Here is a 16534-nt window from a genome sequence, read left to right as displayed (position 1 = left end):
AGCTGCTTCTAACCTCTTTTTAGTGGTGATTATGAGGAGATCATTGAAGAGGAACATGTACACAGGGGTGTATTTGTTACGGATGCTGAAAAGAGACGCTCTTTTACTCAGCTCTTGTAGTTCTCCCCGTTTCTCTAGACAGCGTGTTTTAGAGACAATAGGAATGGCCTGTGGATATCAAGGAACATATACATTGTGAATGTAGAATTGTGACCAATACTTTGATTTTATGCTGCATTTATGTGCTTTTTTTGGAGCTTCAATGTCATCAGAAGTGATATAAGTGTGGGTGAGAAACCCCTCAATCCTTTTTTAATATAGTCTACTTTTACACAGCCCTCCTATGCACGTTCACTAGAGGCTCTTTTTTGACCAATTTGCTTTCTTTGTGCATATTGCCACCTACTGGGCCCTTCTTTTTCTTTCTCGTTGCTGCCTATTAGGTGGCGACAAGCGCAAAGAATTTGAATCAGCAAAAAAAAAAAAAAACAGAAGAAGAACACAATAGAGCTGGTTAAAGTGTTGATTTATAGTAAAAAAAAATATTGATCTCTTTCTCACCCACACCAGTCATATAACTTCTGAAGACATGGGTTAAACCTCATGGAGCTACAAAGGTCTGATCACCATTCACTTGCATTGTATAAACCTACAGAGCTGAAATATTCTTCTAAAAATCTTCATTTGTGTTTTGCAGAAGACAGAAAGTCCTACACATCTGGGATGTCATGGGGGGATGAGTAAATGATGAGAGAATTTTAATTTTTGGATGAACTATCCCTTTAAAAGTGATTGCGGGTCTGCGTTCAGTATCTTACTATATTTAGTCTATTCCATTTGTGTCTGTGCAGTGGTGGAATTACAGACCTTGAGCTTATCAAACTCCAGCATGTTAGAGATGTCTATCAGCTCCTCTATCTGTTTTATCTGCCCCACCTGTGTGTTCGCCTGTCTGATGAGCTACAAATGACAATGATGAGAAAGAGAAAGGAAAACTATTGTTAACCAGCAGTTCTGGCATTATAATAAAATACACCAATTTTGAAAAAATAAAAGTTTATTAATAACAACAACAAAAAGTAATAAAATGAATTGACCTATATACACAGAATTTAACCAGGGCTCGGGGCAGAAATGCTACAATTATTTAAAATATGGGTGTAAAAAATGCCCAAAGTGAATTAAATATATATATATATATTATCCAACATTTAAGATATTTAAATATATTCTATTATAGACCGAGATCTCATTTAATTGGCCTTTGACTTTGAAGCTTTTGATATAAATATACTTGGACAGCATGCTTTATTTTTATTTGGAAAAGATGTGCCCTTATAACGGTTAAAAGAAAATGCCCCTAAAATCTATTCTAGGGGGCAAAAATTGCCCCTTGATTTAGAAAGTTAATTTCAGACACCGTTGCCAAATGTATCAACATGGTGTATTAATGTATAAATGTGCAGTCGCAGGTATGAGTATATCGGCTTCGAATATGACTTATTCAATCAGATTTCGAAGTCTGATTTGATTTCTAATAAAGCATTAATCTTCAAAATGTCTTTCTATGTCGTTAACATAGTCACAGTTAAAGGGTGTTGCCAGTTTAGTTTTAATTTAAACATTGTGACAAGACTTTAAGTTCATAACTCTCTACCAAGGAGAAAGCAGGAGCCGGGCAATCAATCCAACGTAAAGCTTTTTATTTTTACACTCTTCAGTTTAAGTCAAAATGTGCTTTTCAGCATAACACACAAAGACGGTTGCATGCATCACTCTCTCCCTCTCCTCACTCCAGAAGACATTGATTAAACCACTGGAGTAGTATGATTACTTTTATGCTGCCTTGATGTGCTTTTTGGAGCTTCAAAGTTCAGGTCCATTCACTTGCATTGAATTAACCAAGAGAACTGAGATATTATTCTAAAAATAGTTTTCTTTGTGTTTGTTCCTTTATCTTCCTGAAAGTCACACACATCTGGAATGGTATGAGGGTGAGTAAATGATGAGAGAATTTTCATTTTGGGGTGAAACATTCCTTTAAATGTCATCCTTCTTCCAGAAGATATAGTCTCTGACATGTTAACTAAGATTGCTATTTTATGGGTGCTGAATAGTCATAGCTGTTACAATACAGTATTGTTTATTTTAGCACGGCTGTAATTCAGTATTGACCAGTCAACCTTCAGGACCAGAACTTTCCATCCTACAATGTTGATTTTACCTCAGACACTGAAGCCAGGGCACTGGAAGCAGTTTGTTCCTCTTTAGTGTCCTTCGCAGTCCTCTTTAAAATATTCTAAAAAAAACAAGGTTGGATTAATCCAAGCACTGGTATTTCATCATTTCATATTTCCTGGGATACACTACAGCAGTTGATATCTTTGGATAACATTATCTGTGTGTGTCTAACCTGTAAAAGTATTTTAATGCGTGTGATTCGCTGGAAGGGTAGAAGCAAGAAGGATGTGAAGGGCAGCCGGTTGCAGAGAGTAGACAACTCCAGACGCCTCATCACAACTAAAAAATCTCTGTTACTCTCCCTGCCATTACCATACATACACATATACATATAAACAATATGCCATATAACACTGCTTTTTATCACTTACAAAACAGTATCACGTACTAGTATTATCACTGTGTTGCATTGAGAGTATGATACTCATTTAGTACCTAGCTAGGTGTTTGCTAACTGGACCATTCAAAAGAGCACACTTTGATTTTCTAGTCCCTGAATATGGATTGTGTCCCTCCTTCAGTGTTAGTCTAGAATTTTTTTTGACCATTCTGTTGTTTGCCAGGCAACAATTCTAAGCCTGATCACTAAGTAAAGGAACAGCACAAACATAAATGTGAGGTAATACTTCTGTCTGCAGCCCAAAGGTGCACGCTGATCTTTAATGCTTAGGGTTAACGGTTTGTTCAAATCCCAAACCCTAAGTATGAGCAAGAACGATAGTGATACTTGTTTGCAAATGCTATTTATTGCATGTTTCCCATTTACCAGTAATTGTGGGCTGGTAAAATGTAACCAGTGGCGATTGCTTTATGGGAAGGATGGTTTCCCCTAGAAGAAGCCAATATAAACCTTCTAAACTGTCACTAAGTGTGCTGAGAAGGGAATGCGTGTTTGTGGCTTTCATGTTGAAAGTGTTACCAGGAAATGAGTCTTGTGTGGTATAGGTTCTCTCATGTGCTATAGGTGTGAGAGGAAGTGCAAGTGACTCACATTAGTCTGCTGTAGGTCTTCTCTTGGTACTGCTGATTTCGGACATAGTCAGTGAAGATGTGGAAATACTTCTCTGAGTGCTCATAAATGATGTCACACACGTCAGATATCACCACACTCTCGTCCACTCGTTTCAGCAGATCACCTATAAACCTGAGAACGTCAAGTAAGTTGATTTATGCAGGGTTCCCACGGTCATGGAAAAAGAGGAAATATCAGGGAATTTTTACAGTTGTGCTTTCCAGGCGTAGAAAGCCATGGACATTTCTGTAGTGAATTTACATTTTCTAGTTTTTATTTGCTCTAAAATATTTTATCTCCTAGATATTGCTCTTGAATGTTGTAAAACTAGTTTGAAAGCCATAGCGATGTCTTATTTGTGAGTGAATAGTGAGTCAGTTCTTTTCAACGTATTAGATGAAACCATTCGCAAATCAGTTTTAAATGGGTCATGACATGAGAGATAACATTTTCATGGAATTTAATTGGTCAAGAAGGGTTGGAAACCTGTTAATATCTACTCTTGAAGTGGTAGTGTAGTAGTTAAAGATCTAGGTTAGTAATCTAAAGTCTTTCTGTTTCAAATCCTCAGAAGAGGCAATGACTGGGATCTCCATGCTACTTCTTTTCTCCTGTTTTCTTAAAGGAATAGTTCACCAAAAATTAAAATTCTCTCACCATTTACTCACCCTCATGCCATCATCTCAGATGTGTATGACTTGATTAACACAAACAAAGATTTTTAAAAGAATATTTAATCTCTGTAGATCCACACAATGCAAGTGAATGGGTACCAACAAATTTAAGCTAAAAATGCACATAAATGCATCTTAAAAGTAATCCATAAGACTCCAGTGGTTTAATTCGTGTCTTCAGAAGAGATATGATAGGTGTGGGTGAGAAACTGATACAATATTTAATATAATTTAATATTTTTTACTATGAATTCTCCTCCCTGCCCAGTAGGTGGTGATATGCACAAAGAATATGAATTGCAAAAAACAAAAGAAGAAGAAAGTGAAAGTGGAGATTTATAATAAAAAAGGAATTAAATATTGATCTGTTTCTCACCCACACTGATCATATTGTTTCTGAAGATATGGATTTATGTGCTTTTTGGCTCATTTGAGTTCTGCAGAAGAAAGAAAGTCATGCACAACTGGAATGACATGAGGGTGAGTAAATGATGAGAGATTTTCATTTTTGGATGATCTATTCCTATCCTTAAAGGCACAGTTCACCAACCCCCCTCCCTTCACCTAATGCTGAATAGAACACAAAAGATAAATTTAGCTAAATGTCCAGGCTGCCCTTTTCTTACAACAAAATTAGATGGTGACCATAGGCTGTCAAGCTTCAAAAAGGACAAAAAAAAAAGCACCATTAAAAATAGTCCATACTACTTGTGTGCTATATTCCATATATTATTTGAAAATCTTGTTTTCAAATCTTTCAATGCTTCTTCACATTCAAACCTGATGAGTTCACATTACACAGAAGAACCACTGAAGTTCAAACACAGTTTCTTCTCGTCCTTGTTCTTCTTCTATGGCATTGAGTGTGCTGTCCATCCAGCTGCATGCATGCATGCAAAAGAAAACCTTGTTCTTGCTGGTAAGTGGCAAGTCTTTTGATGAATAAAGACAGGTCCTTACACAAAGCTACTGCATCATTTGGCTTTTCTAAGACCTTATTGACTACTTAAGACTCTAGTGACTACTTGTATGGTACATTATTGTTCTTTTTGAAGTTTGACAGCCAATGGTCAAATCAGTTTTCTTTGTATGGAAAAGAGTAGCTTGGACATTTAGCTAAAAAAAAAAGTTTTGAGCGTGAGTAGATGACTGGACTTTTATTTTTGTTCGAACTATCCCACTCTTCGTCTATCCCCTTCTTCCCTTTTGTCTCTTTTCTATCACTCTCACCTCTCGCTGACCTCATAAACCTGCAGGATGTTGGAGAAGAGGGCCTTCTTATCGTGGATGACCAGAGTATCGTTGAGTTCCCGTGAACCCAGGAAGTGATCCTTTAGAACTCGCAGGGAGCGCAGATAGGAGGCCTCTGAGGTCAGCACCTCAAACATGCTCTAAAAACAAGACGATGTAAGAAAAATTACAAGCTGAACTTTGTACAAATATGCCCAAAGGGGGAAAGAGTTGCAAGGTAAATTTTAATTGACACTTTAGGTCACACACTTAAAAGCATGATTTTTATTTAATATGGATGACATTTTATTACATTAGATAACAAAATAAACCAAGAGGTATCTGGAAACAACCGATACAAGACCTTTTCTTTGAACTAACCATTTTTGCAATGACTTTTAACCAACTGGTGCCAAGGTGATTTTTAGTGGTCATATGAAGTCAAATTCATATAGGTGTCTTATCAGAGTAACCACAGGTGTAGTTCATTACATTAACTACAGACATGTTCAACTGACAACTAGAAAGTGTCAAGCGTGAACAGTATATCTATTATTGTATCAATTAAAACCTAACAAACGTATTTTCTTGTGAAATGTTTTGTTTTGTGTTCAAATATGGATTGGGTTCACTGTTTATCTATAAAGCATAGCCTATATTATACACTACACTATATAGGCTACTAAAATGTATATAAATAGGGATATTGCATATATTTGTACATTTCCCATCTATAATTCTCCTGTTCTCACCTCCTGTCTATGTCTTTCAGTGCGAGAGAGTTTCTGCAACATTCCGCTTTCCTTCACCACCGGTAAGTCCTGCCATAGTGTACTCTCTTCAGGGCCTCTTTTGGATCGGGTGCCCAGTCCTCCATGCCCTTCAAGACCCAGAGTTTCACTAACACTCCTCCTGTTACAATCAGGACTTTCAGTCTGCATCTGACTTGCTTCTTCAAAGACCTTCGCCTGGTAGATCTGATATAGAGGTTCTGAGGATAATAGAGTGATAATATAGCATTCATTTCACTTTATGTCCTTTCAACCTTGAACTATGCCTAAACCTTTAACTAACGGTTAATTACACCAGAAAATGAGCTTTGGCTTAATGTATATCAAGTTACAACCTGATATATTTAGATGTAGTGCATAGTTATCTAATATCAACCATTACAATACTTTGGTTAGAAATTGAAATCACTTCTTTAAGAGAAGATTTTTATTTTTAGACATCTGAAACAAATTAATATTTTTCCCATGTACAGTGTCCCTGAATAGTATTTAAACTCTTAAATCACACTTCTAAATATGTGAATGTCATTGCATTGGATAACAAAATTTAGACCTTTTCTCAGAACTAATTTCACTTTCCAAACCACTTTTTCAATTACATATTACCAACTGGTAAAAAGATTTTTAGTTCATGTGTGAAGTCAGTTCTCTCAAGTTCACACAGATGTCCTTGCAGAGAAGCCACAGGTGTAGTTCATCACAACAATGGACATGTTCCACTAACATTTGCCAACCAGAAAGTGTCAATATATTTTTCGTCTTCATTTTGAACTGTATTTCTATTGATTTATCATTTAAAACCTAAGAAACATATTTTTATGAAATGATTCGCTTGAAAAGTATTTTTGTGCTATCTACTTTTTGTAAGTAAAAGCCAATTGCTTTGAAATGTTATATAATATTAGGGTGTGTATATGTGTGTGTGTGGGTGTGTGTGCTGTGTTGGGTGTAATACATTAATAAGTAATTAATTACTGTAATTAAATTACTTTTTAATTGAAAAAGTAAAGTAAGGGATTACTCTTAATTTTTAAGTAATTTAATTACCGTTACTTCTGATGAAATTGTGTTACATACTGTATAGACTATAGAACAATTCTATATAAAACAATAGTGAATTTAAAATCAAAATGTAACATCTAATGTTAAAATGTATAACTTAAAATGTTTTCTAACGCTGCCCCCTTAAATTCTTTGGCCAGTGCATGAATAATTTATTTGATTTTATATGATTTATTTGAAAGAATTGAAAGAACAGTTTCATGTCTATCCTTATATTTTTCATCTGGTCGAGGTTGATCAGGGTTTTAGAAAGTAATTAGTAATAAATAATGCAATCACTTTTCAGACAGAGTAATTTGTACAGTAATCTAATTACACTGTAGAAGGTGTAATTTGTAGTTAGTAATTAATTACTTTTTAGAGTAACTTACCCAACACTGTGTGTGTGTGTGTGTGTGTGAGTGTGAGTGTGAGTGTGAGTGTGAGTGTGTGAGTGTGAGTGTGAGTGAGTGTGTGTGAGTGAGTGAGTGAGTGAGTGAGTGAGTGTGTGAGAGAGTGTGAGAGAGTGTGTGAGTGTGATGTATGCGTTTATTTATTTATTTATCTTACCATAGTCATTGTTTGGTTCCCAGTCACTAGAAATCCTCCGTGGGCTTTCTGTATTGTTACACAGCCTGTAAGAATCCAACAACTACTTTACCTGGCCACACACTACTGATCAATACTAGCATCCACAAATTCTTCATTATTCATTTTTAAAAATGTCCATGCTCAATTTTTAAGTCTGTGTTAACAAGTGAGACCAAACAGTAATTCTGACCTTGTAGTTTCGTTTTGGCCAGCTTTTCAAGCAAGCAATAAGTTCAAAAATTGAACTAGTCTCTTTTTTAAAATCCTTAAAAATTGGACATAGCAAAAGTCCCTTCATTTAATAAGGGTAATGCATATTCTAAGAATGGTGTTAAACAATACTAATCGATATTTATTGTAATCTTACTCTTTCTTGTCAATAGCCTCCCAGTCTTCGGAATCACCATTCTTATTGCTTGCATCTAGGAAACAAAGACATTTTTCTAGAAATTTGGATTTGGATTTCATTTTAATGAAAGTGTAAAATGAAGCATCTTAAAGGGGTCATGAAATGCCTTTTTTTTTTTATCATTTTAATATGTTCCTTGTGGTTCACTTATAATATTAGTAAAGTTTTTTTACTAATGTCATGCAGTTATAAAGTCATTTATTATGATAATTATTTTGACCCTCTGTCAGAAACACTGTTGTGGTGCTGCTTCTCCTTTAAGATTTGACAGTAAACGCCCACTGTTATGAGCTCACTGCTCACCGCTACTAAGCAGGGCTACAGATTAGGTAAGCCCGGAGGAAGCCCGGGGCCATTGTCTGGAGCCAGGCCAAGATGGAGGGCTCTTCGGCGAGCACCTGGTGGCCGGGTTTGCCACGGCCGGGCACAGCCCGAAGAAGCAACATGACACCCCCTCTACATCCCTTGGGGCTGTAGGGACTCCATAGTGATGCTGGGTGACTTCAATGCGCATGTGGGAAATGACAGGTACACCTGGAAAGGCGTGATTGGGAGGAACGGCCTCCTCAATCTGAACCTGAGTGGATGTTTGTTGTTAAACTGCTGTGATAGTCATGGATAATCTATAACAAACACCATGTTCGAACATATGGATGCTCATAAGTGTACGTGGTACCAGAGCACCCTAGGCCAAAGGTCGATGATCGAGTTTGTAATCGTGTCGTCAGATCTGAGGCCATATGTTTTGGACACTCAGGTGAAGAGAGGGGCAGAGCTGTCAACCGATCACCATCTGGTGGTGAGTTGATTTAGGGGGTGGGGAAAGACTCTAGACAGACCTGGGAAGCCCAAGCGAGTATTGCGGGTGAACTGGGAACGTTTGGAGGAGGCCCTCCACGAGATCTTCAACTCACACCTCAGGCAGAGTTTTCAGGCATCCCTGCAAAGGTTGGGGACATTGAACCGGAGTGGGCAATGTTCAAAGCTTCCATTGCTGAAGCTGCGGTGGAGAGCTGCAGCCTCAAGGTCAAAATGCTTCTTGAAAACCATCCGCCACCTTGGGAGGGGGAAACGGGGAGCCATCCAAGCTGTATACAGCAAAGATGGGACCCTATTGACCTCAACTGAAGAGGTTATTGGGTGGTGGAAGGAACACTTTGAAGAACTCCTAAATCCAAACATGCCCTCTATGCTAGAGGTAGAGCCGGAGGATGATGGGGGATCAGATTCAATTTCCCTGGGGGAGGTCACTGAGGTAGTCAAACAACTATGCAGTGGCAAAGCCCCAGGGATTGATGAGATCCAACCAGAAATGCTGAAAGCTTTGGATGTGGAGGGGGTGTCATGGATGACACGCCTCTACAACATTGCGTGGAAGTCTGGGACAGTGCCCAAGCAGTGGCAGAACGGGGTGGTGGTTCCCCCTCTTCAAAAAGGGAGATCCAATCCCTGTACGTCCAAAGCGAGAGCTATGTCCGTGTCCTCGGCACAAGGTCGAGTTCATTTCATTTGGGGGTTGGTCTCCGCCAGGGCTGTGCTTTGTCACCAAACCTGTTTGTGATTATTCATGAACAGGATATCGAGGCATAGTTGGGGTGGGGAAGGGGACCTATGTTCATGAAGGCTGGGTCATGACCGAAAGAACTAGATTGCGAGGATAAGTGGCCGAAATGGGTTTCCTCAGAAGGGTGGTGGGCTTCTCCCTTAGAGATAGGGTGAGGAGCTCAGTCATCCATGAGGAGCTCGGAGTAGAGCCACTGCTCCTTTGCATCGAAAAGATCCGGTTGAGGTGGTTTGGGCATCTGCTAAGGATACCCCCTGGGAGGTGTTTCAGGCACGTCCAGCTGGGAGGAGGCCTCTGGGAAGACCCAGGACCAGGTGGAGAGATTACTTCTCCACACTGGCTTGGGAACGCCTCGGGGTCCCCTAGTCAGAGCTTGTTAGTGTGGGTCGGGATAGGGAAGCTTGGGACCCCCTGCTGGAGCCGCTGCCCCTGCAACCTGACTTTGGATAAGTGGTTGAAGATGGGTGGATGGATGGATGACCAAAAAAAATTTAGGAAATTTTGATTCCTCATGTCATGACCCCTTTAAACAAGCTTTTTAAAAGTGAATGAAAATTCTTACTACCTTGAGGCTTACCATGATTGTGACAAGTAGGATATGTTATTGGATCAACATCAGGTTAAGGGTTAGGCTTAGTGCCGGGGTTTAAGGCTTAAACAACCCTCTTATCAACCTATAATTTTCATTGATTTTTTTTAATGGGCACACCAACTTATTCTTTTTGTTACTGTTTTCCATGTTTTATAATAATAGTAAAGTTACCAAAACTAAACAAAACTAAACTTAAAGTATGGGTATTACATAGTGATTTTTAAAAAAAAAATTAAAACTTATATCTTATATTTTAGCTTCTTCAAAGTAGCCACCCTTTGCCTAGATTACAGTTACATATTGAAGGAGTTCCCATGTTTGCCGGACACTTGTTGGATGCTTTTCCTTACTGTCTGGTCCAAATTATCCATATATATATATAGAGAGAGAGAGAGAGAGAGAGAGTAGCCTATACATAAATACTTTTTAGCTCTGAAATATGTGTATGTGTTGTGCTTGAGTGAAGCACTTATTCTGAGTTGCATTGAATTCCTCTCTCCTCACCTGATAGGTTTGGCTTAGATATGGGGCCAGAAAATCTTTTAGCCTCACAGTTGATGCTGTTTCTGATTGGCCGATATCCTCCTTTAGGAGAAACAACATAAGCCAGTGCTGCCTGAGTAGACCGTCGCTCTCTCTTCGGCTTGAGCACTGGCCGTGGTGGAGGTCGAGGGGGCACAGCGGGAGCATTCTCAATCGATGGCAGAAGATCCAAGTATATATGATCATCGGTTTGTTCAATCTGTGCGTAATGCTTGTTATTTTGAGATGAGTGATATGTCTTTTCTGGTACAGGGGGGGTTGAGGTTTTTTGAAATGACTCATCATCAAACACTAACCCATTGTAAGCTAATTTATGAGGGCTGTGGTGAAGTAAAAAGCTTTGGCAATTTAAACAAGGAGGTAATGTTTGTGCTTTGAGGTGCTGAGATGGATTTCTATGTGTCCTACTTTCTTCATTGCTGGTTTGGTTTAAAATATCATTCTTTCTTGGAAACTCATTTCTTTGACTTCCCCTGTTTCGAAATTCATTATTTGTCTTTTTGCTCACAGTATCCATGCTGTTTTTTTCATCCACCTGTAGAGGCACCCAGACCAGTTTCATGCCAGGTCTGTGTAGGTGGCAGATGCAGTGACAGTGTTTCTCCTCTGAAGGGATTGATGGCGCTGTTGAGCCCTGATGATTTTCCATAGTCACTGAGATATTCACTTCACTACCGTCAGGAGCTGAGAAAAAGAAGGTATGTGCTTTATTAAGTTTATCAGCAGGCCCACACAGAATCTGCATAGAAGTTTTCCTCAGTCGCATGTCAGTTACTTTCTACAGTACTCTAAAGTGGTTCTGAACTGGTTTTATATTAGACATCAAGTCTCGAACCATCACGGTACCAAAATTGTTTATTGCAAAAAAGTAAACAAAATGCCTTTAAAATTAGGGCTTTCAATTGATATATATATTTTTTAATCAAATAATGTATGTGATGAGCCGATTAATTAACATAATTAATTACAATGAATCACATAGACCCCCAAATACAGTAGTGCGGTGGCAGTTCTAGAATAGAAGCCTTTATTTGATTTTATTTATTTAAAAGAAATTGGGTTACACATTATACATAAATTTTTACATATATACAGTGAAATGTATTTGTTGTCAGTAGGGCTGGGCGATATGGCCAAAATTGTTAACACGATAATCTTTTTCATATTATTCGATATTGATATTTATCACGATATACATTTACACATTGCACTCTCTCTCTTTATTTCAAAGTTGACAGAAGAAAAGAAGAAAAAATAAATTCTAAACAGTCAAAATAGTCTCTACAAAACTGCACAGGGGGTCCAGAGACGGCCAAAGCAGTGGGGTCTGCGGGATCTTTATCAAATGAAAATGGTCTTTTACCATTTATCAAATGAAAATGAATGTAAAAAGATCATCTGTTTGTTCTGATGCATTGTGACATCAGTCCAGTATTTGTTGGAATATTTTTACATTAAAATGAAATATTTTTTATATTTCTTTAGATTCAGATACCCAAGTATGGGGCATAGAAGCCCTTGTGAGTGTGACTGTGGAATGATGCTGAATGTGGGTTCAGGGGTGTCCCGAGAGAAAATTTAGAAAACATTTGTATATTTTCATTAAAATGAGAGACTTTTCTACCAACTAGTAATTTTAGTCTTTCCTTATCCATTCCAGACATCAAATACATTTTCACAAAATTAGAACAGAAAGCGATTTGTTTATTATTAAAGGCTCATTACATGCTGATTAATAAAGATACATTTAGACGGGAAAAACGTTATGGCCTAAAAGGTGCTTTGAAAAGGTGCTTTGTTAACTCATGCGGCGCTTCATGTCTACACACATGCAAGGAAAAGAGGCAACGCGTGCGGAGCAGGACAGGGCAGAAATGATGCATATTTGGTGCTTGAGAACAGTATTCAAGATTACAGCGCAGAAAGAACAGAGCTGTTGTCCACATCACTGTTGTTTTGTCACGCTCTTCACTAGAGACGATGAGGGGGCGCAACCGTTGTCATGAAGTCTTGCGGTGCGGATGGAATCAATCCGGTGTCCGACGTAACCTAATTGTTAGCAAGGCAGCTAGCATTAGCAAGTTCATCCAGTCTGACTTTACATTACCACTGGCGCGTTGTGAGCGAACCTGAGACCATTTTCAATTCATTCTTATGAAAGCCGAGTGTCATGCTCGCAAGGTGGATCGTAGGATTGGCAGTGGTGCGGAGCAAGCTCTCTCCTAGCGCTGTGAGCACCTTTGAGCGGATTTCGTCCGCCCCAGTGGAAACGCAGCCTGAGAAAGCCGAAGTGCTTGTGTTTTAGCGACACTAGATATCGAAAATTCCTCAAGCTTATTGTGGATTTTCTTTATCGTGATATATATCGATATCGTTTTATCGCCCAGCCCTAGTTGTCAGAGTGCAGGGTCAGCCATGATACGGTGCCCCTGGAAAAGATAGGGTCAAGGGCCTTGCTCAAGGGCCCAACAGTGGCATCTTGGCAATCCTGGGGCATGAACCCTCAACCTTCTAGTCAGTTACCCAGAGCCTCAACTGCCTAGAGGGCTAGAGGGGGGTCCTGGGGAAGAAGCCTGACAGAAGCCTGGCCCCCCCATGTGCCACCCACTCACAGAACCCCCAACCACCCTTTCAAAAATCTTGGAAGAAAAGAACTTGTCAATATATCTAAAAAAATTTGTGTGCACAGTGAATTAAGATAAATTCAAGAAAAAAGGTCTAGCAAAAATACATTATTTATTACATTTTAAATGTGCATGTTGCAAAAGTGCAAAGTGCAAGTTAATTAAAAGGAGTACTCCTGTTGGTCTGTCTTTTAATTCACTTGCACTTTGCACTTTTTCCACTAACTTCAGTTTCTTAATAAACTTAATAAACTTAAACTTAATAAATAGGGTATTTTTGATAGTATGGAGCCAGAAATATGCCAAAACAATTTGAATTTGAATTGTGTAAATTTGAATTGTAGACTTTTGAATTTGAATTATAAGTGTGATTTGTTTTTTTGTTTTTTAATTGTTTGAAGATTTTAATTTTAATTTTTTAAACTCCAATCCTGGACATTTCATATTTAACCAAAATGAATTGTTTTTTTTATGGCACAATTTTATAAATATGTATTTTCAAACAGCACATATTTGGTTCTGAATTATTACACTGTAAATATTCCGTTTTAAAAAAATACAGCTTCAAGTTTTCAAGATGAAGAACAAATTCAGAACACCAAATTCCATATTCTTCCCTGTGGACAACGGAAGCTTGATCTCTGACCCACTTTCTGTAGAGCTGAATTTTAGAATTTAGAATTTGGTGTTCTGAATTTGTTCTGAATTTTTGTTGTGGATTAATTTCTTTGTGTTGTGGCTTCATTTCTTTGTGTTTTGGATTGATTTATTTTTGTTGTGGCTTAAATTATTTGTGATGTGAACTTTTGTCTGCTTTGTAAATTGAGTTGTGTTGTGCACCTCTGGGCCACCGTATTATTCAGTGTGCGGATAGCAATTTTTTTTATTTTTGGACAAATATAAAACATAAGAAATATTCTAATTCAGATAATTCAAATACATAACATAATAACCTATATATTGCTACAGGCACCTAAAGCAGTTAAACAATATAAAAAAGGCTTTAAAATTCAAACTATTCTTTGTTATATTTTCATATCATTGAACATAACCCTATTAGTGGCCTACTTCCATCTGCAGTATTTTTAATTGTTAACAAGGATGCTTTTGGAGGGTCTCACTTTGGTTGTGTCCCTTCTCACTAGTTTTGTCAACATATCTAGTCATAAGCGCTGTGTTTTTAGGATGCCGTGTGAAGTTTATGTCACAGTCTGTCTCCCTCATGTCTTCTTCAGGGGTCTTTTATTTTGAAGTTTTCCCCCAGACAGAGTTTTTCCCATAGTGCACTGCCCTCATCACTTCCATCTGTTTCTTATTATCACCTGTTTTCCATTCCAACATTATTTCCATTTGTATAAATATCCTCTAGTTTTACCCACTCCTTTGTCAGTCCTTGAAGTGTTCCTTTGAGTTAATGAAGTGCTACTTTGTGTTTAAGAAGTGTTACACTTAATAGTTTACTCTAGCATTTGTTTCCATTCCAGTGAACGTTCTAGTCCAACAATTATAATTAAAAGATTGAAAGTACTTACCAACACTAACGTTACAGTTTAAAGGTGCACTCAGTATTTTTCCCCCTCATTTTAATAGTTTTACTTCAAAAATAATGAACAGTAACTTTGAAACATATGTATAAAATAATGACCACTCATGTGAGATGAAGAGTCATATCAGAAACCTTATAAAAGCTCTTTTATTTTACATGGAGCAGGAGCACATCATGGGGGCTGCCATGATAGGATCACATGACCAGGTGTTAGTGTAAGCCATACTTCGACACACTTCAAATAACGACTGAGTGCACTTTTAAAATAAGCTGCATCTAAAAACATAGGCAGCTGACTTGCTGCTTAATCTTTTAAAGAAACTGGTCTCCGAACAGTTTGAAAAGTACCTTAATGTCATCCTGTCTCTGTATACAGCCTCCGAAGGCAGCATTTTCTTGTTTTCGGATGCAGCCATAGTTTGAAACACTGAACTATGTGATCCGTGCATTCTATTGTGCTCAGTCCAGCAGTCTATGAGCCTAAGAATGGCTCATCTCTAATGGTTTGATGAGGTGTGTTGTCTGTTCAGTTGAAGTTGGGCTGACTGCCCTCTAATGCCATAGATTCACATAAACATTAAGGTGGTACTTCAAGCTTGAATTGCTTCGATGGTAGGAACATTTTCTATTATGGAATTTACATATGGGTAGGGGCATAAATAATTGTGAATTATATATTTTTTAATAATAATTTTATATATTTTTTCACACTAATTGACGCAATATATCAACATGCCTATACTTAAAATAAAACATTGAAATTTATGATTTAAATTACAATAGTTGTTTTTTAATCATTTTGTCCTTTCAAAAGGTTACAATTTTATCAAAACACAGTAATATTGTTAATTGCATTTTATTACATGCATTTAAAATATTTTTTTTCCTGCTGTCCACGACTATGTCAGAACAGACCTGCAACCCATTTTTCAGGTTGCGACCCACCAGTTGAGAACCACTGCGCTAAGCATGATTTCATATTTTTAGACATTTGCAAAGTACATTGTAGTAAACTGGTCTGAAACAAAAAGAAAATCACTACCTGATCGACCCATGTCCACATGGTCAATTGCCAGCTGGTGATTATTTTCCTTCGTAATCTCTTTTTCATTACTTTCTCTTACTGTTGAGAATGAAGGTATATCCTGTAATTGGTCTTCTATGATGGTTGTGCATTTAAATCTTGCTTTACCCACCAAAGACCTTCCATCTTGGCTCAAACCATTAGAGTGTCCTCCCTTTCTGTTGCTGTTTACTGCCATTTGCTTGCCCGTCCTTGGCTCTGGAGTGCCCACTCTTCCAGTGGAACCAATGGGGCTTGGCTGGAGTAAAGCATTGAGAATTGGTTTTGGTGGGAGTTCAGGTTTCTTTGGAATGGTCGGCTTCCCGTTGGATGTATTATGGATTCTTATTGATTTATCCATCATTTGATGCTCTGAAATAATTTTCATGTCCAAATGAGCAACATCCACGCATTAAAATCCAGAGACAACCTGACAAACTGATATCAAACCGCCAAACGCAACAGGTATTTTAACAAAAGTAGCTTTTCACAAGTGAGTTCTCCATCATCATGAACAATTATGTTATATTCTATGTTCAGGTTGAAGACATATACACAATATGTCAATAAATCCTTTACCTCCACTGGCTTGATTGTTATCCTAACTTGTGAG

The 16534-nt window shown here is 37.9% G+C and overlaps 1 protein-coding gene across 1 annotated transcript in view; it reads right to left on the bottom strand.

Annotated features, from left to right (window-relative positions):
• Positions 1-16534, bottom strand: part of arhgef15a (Rho guanine nucleotide exchange factor (GEF) 15) — a 23122-nt gene extending 6588 nt beyond the window's left edge. The window contains exons 1-11 of the mRNA XM_052119343.1: positions 15901-16534; positions 10650-11372; positions 7948-8002; positions 7560-7624; positions 5910-6148; positions 5158-5318; positions 3233-3385; positions 2414-2543; positions 2225-2299; positions 868-960; positions 14-168 (exon numbers count right to left, since the gene is read on the bottom strand). Of these exons, the coding sequence (XP_051975303.1) occupies positions 14-168; positions 868-960; positions 2225-2299; positions 2414-2543; positions 3233-3385; positions 5158-5318; positions 5910-6148; positions 7560-7624; positions 7948-8002; positions 10650-11372; positions 15901-16309 (2258 nt within the window). The 5' untranslated portion in view covers positions 16310-16534. The remainder of the gene's footprint in view (positions 1-13; positions 169-867; positions 961-2224; positions 2300-2413; positions 2544-3232; positions 3386-5157; positions 5319-5909; positions 6149-7559; positions 7625-7947; positions 8003-10649; positions 11373-15900) is intronic.

This window comes from Xyrauchen texanus, chromosome 4 (assembly GCF_025860055.1).
Source record: "Xyrauchen texanus isolate HMW12.3.18 chromosome 4, RBS_HiC_50CHRs, whole genome shotgun sequence".
Classification (NCBI taxonomy): domain Eukaryota; kingdom Metazoa; phylum Chordata; class Actinopteri; order Cypriniformes; family Catostomidae; genus Xyrauchen; species Xyrauchen texanus.
The sequence above is the reverse complement of the archived record's forward strand: the minus strand, read 5'-3'. Positions and strand labels throughout refer to the sequence as shown.